Below are 6,079 nucleotides of genomic sequence, written 5' to 3' on the forward strand. Positions count from 1 at the left end.
TTCTAGGCTGTCAAATAAAACAGAAGCTTGTGATAAAGGTTCTCTGTGCTGCTCATCTTTTTATAGACTATTACATTTCCCTACCACACTTGAGTTTCCCATCCAATGAGTGCTATAAAAGCTTCGCTACAAGCCAATAATTTTTATTGGTCTGGTTTTGTATTATCCTTTTCTAGATGACCAGCAGTGCCCACAGTATTTCTAGATGACCAGCAGTGCCACAGGACACTCACTGACCTGTGTAACAGCTACAGTTCCATAAAATATTGCCAGACTTTCTTAGTCTCTGTTCAGTTCCCGCTGTAATCCAACAATTTTTGCAGATTTTCATTTCTCCTTCTCTCATGAAACCCCTGAGTTAACACAATATATTTAAACAGAAAAGTGCATACTTATTCCCTCCAAGAACTTAAGATTTTGAATATTAAGATTTATCTACCATCCTCTGCCTTCATGTTTCACACGTTCCTCAGGAGTTAACTTTATAATTAAGTTCTGTCTGATCTGGACTTGACTTAAGCTAGAAAAACTTAATGTCATCTGAAAATTTTGCTGTATCATTGCTCATTCCTTTTTCCAGTTCACTAAGCAGCACCAGACCTGGCAAAGAACCTTGCAGCACCCCTGCTGTTACCCTTTTGCTATGCTGAATATTGTTTCGTGTACCTTAGCCAAAACCCATTAACGAGCCTAGCCTGTATCTTTATCACTATTGTTTCCCAAGGTTATACACAAAACTGCAGTTCTTATTTGAGTAAGAATCCTAGATTTACATGGATTTCCATGGTTATTTTGCTTGACAACAGGGAGTTCCAAATATCAGGGAACAAAGATTGTTTTCACCAGAGGCAGAGTCAAACAGTGGCTGTGGTTACAGGATTATCTCAGTTTATCTTATTTATAGATCTTTATGGATGCAGCTTCTTTGCTGTGCCAAAAGATCAGATTGTAAGTACAAGTCCAACTAAAGGTTTCCACAGGTCAACCCAGCTCAGAGCTCGCCTGAATTTAGCTTTCCTGTTTCTCCAAGGATGGATTCCTACTGATATACTTTTCTACCTGTACAAGGATGCAATGATACTTTTTTCTTGCTGCTCTTGTTGTTCTATTAGTACTTCACAGCGAGTGGCTTCACTTTCCAGTGATAAAGTAACACAATAATCAGAGCACATAATGTTGTCATCCTTTCCACATCAAATGAGGGAACCTGTTCCTTTGGCTTTTCCTAAAGGGTGATACTGAGGAAAACAGTTCCTGGAAAGCAAAGTTCTGCTAACCAGTAGAATGTTTGCGGTGCTTTAGAAAGAGTCGGGGTTTGCTGAGCTACCACCACGTCAACCAAATGCAACATTGCCACGGTACATGTTGCATCGGACTGACGTTCATCCAGCGCCCACAAATCGGGCTTTGCAGGGAGCCGCGATATTCGCTTAAGTCCCTTAACTGTCCTTAAGCCGCGCCGCGGTCCCGCTTCGGGGAGGCGGAGGAGGAGGGGGCCGAGGCGCCCGGCTGGTTCTCCCTGCCCCTATTTCTCTCCTGCGGGTAAAATTCGGCATTTGGTCCAGCGGGGGCCGGGGTCCCATGCGAGGTGACTCCAGGCAGCGCGAATATTCTTCCCCCCCTTCCAAGCGCGATCCCCGCATTCACGGGCAGGAGGGGGCCGCGTTTCTACCGCTGCCGCCTCCTGCCCTTCCCTTCCCTTCCCTTTCCGTCCCCGCCGCGGGCGATGCTCACCTTGAGGTACTCGTTCTCCGAGCGCAGCTCCTCCACCTCCCGCTGCAGCTCCTCCGGGGCTGCCGGCGGCGGCTCCCCGCGGCTCGGGGCTCTCCCCCCGCCCGTGGCCGCAGGTAGCGCATCCCCGCGGGAGCCGAGGGCCGCCGGAGCTCCGCGCCCGGGGCCGGGGCCGGCGCGGGGCTGCTCGGCGGCGGGATGAGCGGCGGGATGAGCGGCGGGCTGCTCCCGCTCCCGGTCGCTGGAGCCGGTGCCGGACTCGGCGTCGCTGCTGGCGGCCGGGGCCAGGCGCTGCTCGTCGGAGAGCGGCTCGGAGGGGCAGTCGGAGAGGTCGGAGCTGCTGTCCGTGTGGCCGACGCGGGCCAGCGCCGCCGCCGCATGGCCGCTGCCCGCCGCGGCTCCCCGCTTCGCCTTCCTGCCCTTGCCGGGCGGCGGGGCCGCCTCCCCGCCGGGCTGCCGCCCCGCGCCCCGGCCGCCGGGCCCCGGCTCCGGACCGCGGGCTGCCCGCTTGGCGCAGGGGGCGGCCTTGGCGCCCGCCCTGCCGGCGGCGGTGACGGCGGCGGCGGCCGCCTTGCCCCCCGGGGCGGCGGGGCGGCGGGAGAGGCGGCCCGGCGCCGCCAGCAGCCCCGCGGAGGGCTGGTGCACGCCCGGGTGCGGCGACGAGGGCGCCCGGGCGGGGAGGCCGGGGGACTTGGGGGGCGCGGGCGGCGGCTTGGCGGCGGCGCGGGCGTGCAGGTCCTTGAGGAGGGGTCTGGCGGGCGACGGGGCGCGGTGCGGCCGCTTCTTCTCGGCGTGCGGGTGGTGGTGGCCGGGCGAAGGCGGCGGCGGCCGCAGCGCGTCGCCGGGCCCCGGTGCGGGGCCGTTCAGCGCCTCCATGGCGCGGGCCGGGGGCGGCGGGGCGGCAGCGGCGGCCGCGGGGGCGCCCGGCGGCGGCAGGAGCGGCGATCCCCGCGGGGCGCGGCGACAGGACAGGCAGCCTCCTCCAGCCTCCCTGCTCGCTCTCTCATCACTTCTGTTTCTCCCAGCCACAGCCCTCACACTTTTCTTTCTCGATCCCCCTCTTCCTGCCCCCCCACCCCCACCTTCTCCTCCTCCTCCTCCTCGCCGCTCTCTCCCGAGCACTGATTTGTTTCAATAAATCGAGCCCAAATCCCCCGGTGGCAGCCGTCTCCTCCTCCTCCTCCTCCTTCTTCTCCTCCTTCTTCTTCCCCTCCCGCTCCCCTCTCCGCCTAGCTCAGCTTGATGCTGCTCAAGTTGTGATGCAGCCCAAAAAACCTATCCTTTCTCCCTCAATCCGAGGCAAAGGCGTGTTTTCCCGGCTGCCTTCGCCTCCTCTTGCAAGCCCCCCGCTCAGCCCACCGGCGCCGCTAACCCCATCACTGCCCCGGCTCCAGCCGCCGCCTCCGCCCGGCTCCTGAAATAGCCCCGCGGCTGCCGGGGCCGCTCCGGCTCGGCGCTGCCCGCCCGTGCGCAGGATCCGCCCCCTCTGACAGCCAGCCAGGCAGCTCTCCTCCCGCCCGGCAAACTACTTTCCTCGCACGCTTTATTATAGGGACGCCTCTGCCAGCCTCTTCCTATCAGAAAGCCTCATTTGGGGAGAAATTTTGATTTCCCAGTCATGAGCTATATAGCGTTCCCCGTTTTGGTTGTTTGGGGGTTTTTTTCCCCCCGAGCTAAGACTTCATGGAAACGGTCTCTCCAGGGACCGGCAGCAGCAAAACAACAGCCACCGCATTATCTCCCTGCTCAAGGCAGATACAGGTTCACCTAGAGGCAGAGCCGAGTATCCGAGGATATCGGCAACTTCCTGGCTCTGGCTGAACTACAAAAGGCACGGACCCGTCCTTTTGGAGTGCGGGGATATGAAACTGCAGCCCTTACATTTGCAAAGCACCCGGAGAGTAAATGAAAGGGAGGAGAGGCTCAGGCGTGGGAAAGAGGCACAGCCTTAATGGGGAGAGAAGAGCAGCAGCAGCCGGGATGTTTCCGATTCTTCCGCTGGGACACAGCGGACCTTGGAGGAGCCGCGGTGCCTGCCTTATCTGTCAGACGAAAGCAAATGCGTGCTTAGCTTCTGAAGTCCCTGGGAGGCGCAGATCATCCACGTCTGGATGTCAGGGACTGCAGCGCGCTGTGGGGAGGACAGTGCCGGACGTTTTGGGGGGCATGGCAGCACCCTGCGACCCTCCAGGTCCCCCTCTCCTCTCATCTGGGCTCAGGGCATTATCCCTAAAGGCAAAAGCCCCAAGGTCTGCTGGAGCCTGAGGGCCGGGGCACGTCGGGGCGGGTGGCCAAGGAGAGACCGGGCAGCTGCTTCCTGCAGTGCCAGGCCGGGGCCGGGGCCAGGCTCCGTTGTCCGGGAAAAAGACAGGACCGCTCGAGCATCCCCGGGTCCTTTCTCCCGGTAAACGAGGGGAACACTGATTTATCCTGAGGAATAGCGCTGCCGCATGAGTATGCAACAGGTGGTTCTTACTTTGTAAAGCTGCAGAGGTGAAAAAAAAAAATCATTCAAATCAGAGCTGTATTTACAGGTGTTCAGGAATTGGGAGCAGCTCCACGAGAGCGCCCCGGGCAGCGCCAGCCGGGAGAGCGGTGATGGGCGGGATGTCGGCGGGGCAGGGGCCAGGGAGAAAGCCGGGGCTTGGGGCGGCAGCGGAGGGGAGGAGGAGGCCAGGCCCGCTCGACAGGGCGGTGTGGTCCTTCCGCGAGTGGGCAGGCGATGAAAGCTCCGCTCCGGGGCACCCAGCGGTGATGCCATGCTGTGTTGGGTGGTTTATTTTTTTTAATCTCTTGAAAATTCCACTTCTGTTAGTGCTCTTGATTTTCCACCCATTGGCCTCGCTGCCAGACGCCTGTGTTCCGGCATCCAAATGTGCCTTGCAGGTCACACGGCAAAGTACCTGTTGTGGCAAAGGTGGCACTGGCTGCTGCCGGTATGTCCGTCTGCTACAGCCACCGGCAGCACTTCGTGGGGCCAAGTCCTTTAAAAAATACAGAAAACACTTTGGGGAGAGTCAAACATAACAAACCCACTCGCAGGTGTCAGTCCCCTTATTCTCCCTCGGTGTAAAGCTGTAGTAATTTACTTGTTTGGGTGGGACAATCAGTGTATAGAAGCAATATGAAGTGGCTCAGTTGATCTAGAAAAATGGTTTATAAAATACAAACTACTGTTACATTTTAATGACATTGCATTCCTATCAGGCCATCACATATTATCAGTGTTCCCTACAGAGCTGTTGTACTCCTAGTTGTTGTTGGTTTTTTTCTAATTATAATTTTTATTTTATTTTTTGTCAGTACAATGCTGAGCAGTTCAAGGAATTCTCCTTTATGGGAATGTGAAAGAGAGTGAAAGAAAGTGAAAGAGATGGCAAGTGCTGTATTTCATAATGAGAAATAGTAATTATTATGGAAACACTAAATATTATAGATGTTGCCCTACATGGGAGATATCAGAACGGTTGTTTTGCACTATTATGTCACCCCTATCACTTGGTTTTGGCTGTAAATTCCAAGAATAGATGGGAATTCCAGCTTCACCTACTAGATTTGCAAAGTGTTTATGCCTGTGATGAAAGAGGAACTGCTCTGTGATAATTTATGAGTAGCCTGTTTTGACTTTGCCCCATGAACAGAATGGTTCAATTCAAAAGGAAAATGAAAGGAAAAGTATGGCTCAAGATAAGCCACTTTTCTACAAACAATAGCTGAGGGACACTGCCAGGCTTCTTTGCACTGGAGGGGAAAAGAATTAGGGATGTGAAAAAAGGAGCACATTCACAAAAGGCTGGGAATTGTCTGGGAGAATTAATCTGAGACAATTAAGTGCCTGACAGAGCCCGGTTTCCTCTGGTTACCTTGTAAATTTTACATTTCAAATACATTAATAAATATCTATTTTTTCTATCTTGCTTATCTTTTTCTCCCCCACTAAACACTTTGTTTCAACTGCTAAATGTTTTACCTTTAAGATGTCTTTTGTATCACTGTGCATCACCGACCACAAGCTCCTGCAGGCAAAGAGGACTAAAACTCATCCTGACTTCTCTTCTGAGGAGGTGCCCTTGACAAACAGAGACTGAGAGTAATGAAAAGCCCATGACGAGGCAGGGTGACCTCAGATCAGAAAGGAGACTGGAGAGCAGATACCTCTGTAAACTCTGTGTATCTTTGTGTTCTGTGCACCTCACCTTCTCATTGCAACATACAGTGATGTTCTCTGTCCTGGGCAGCACCAGTTCATCCAGGCACCTTAATAAAGTGATTTATTCACATGAATGCTCAAACAAAGTGGGGCTGTGGCACTGGAAATGTGCCGCAGCAGAACACGCTAGAGGGAGAG

General features: G+C 54.9%; 1 protein-coding gene across 7 annotated transcripts in view; it reads right to left on the bottom strand.

The window, feature by feature from the left end:
* Nucleotides 1–2,792, bottom strand: part of MTCL1 (microtubule crosslinking factor 1) — a 103,131-nt gene extending 100,339 nt beyond the window's left edge. For 4 of the 7 annotated variants that reach the window (XM_077184255.1, XM_077184260.1, XM_077184256.1 and 1 more), the window contains exon 1: nucleotides 1,735–2,792. In XM_077184255.1, the coding sequence (XP_077040370.1) occupies nucleotides 1,735–2,607 (873 nt within the window). In that variant the 5' untranslated portion in view covers nucleotides 2,608–2,792. The remainder of the gene's footprint in view (nucleotides 1–1,734) is intronic. The other 3 variants (XM_077184258.1, XM_077184261.1, XM_077184259.1) reach the window with 1 other exon arrangement.
* Between the last annotated feature and the right edge of the window lie 3,287 nt (nucleotides 2,793–6,079).

This window comes from Agelaius phoeniceus, chromosome 1 (assembly GCF_051311805.1).
Source record: "Agelaius phoeniceus isolate bAgePho1 chromosome 1, bAgePho1.hap1, whole genome shotgun sequence".
Taxonomy (NCBI): Eukaryota; Metazoa; Chordata; class Aves; order Passeriformes; family Icteridae; genus Agelaius; species Agelaius phoeniceus.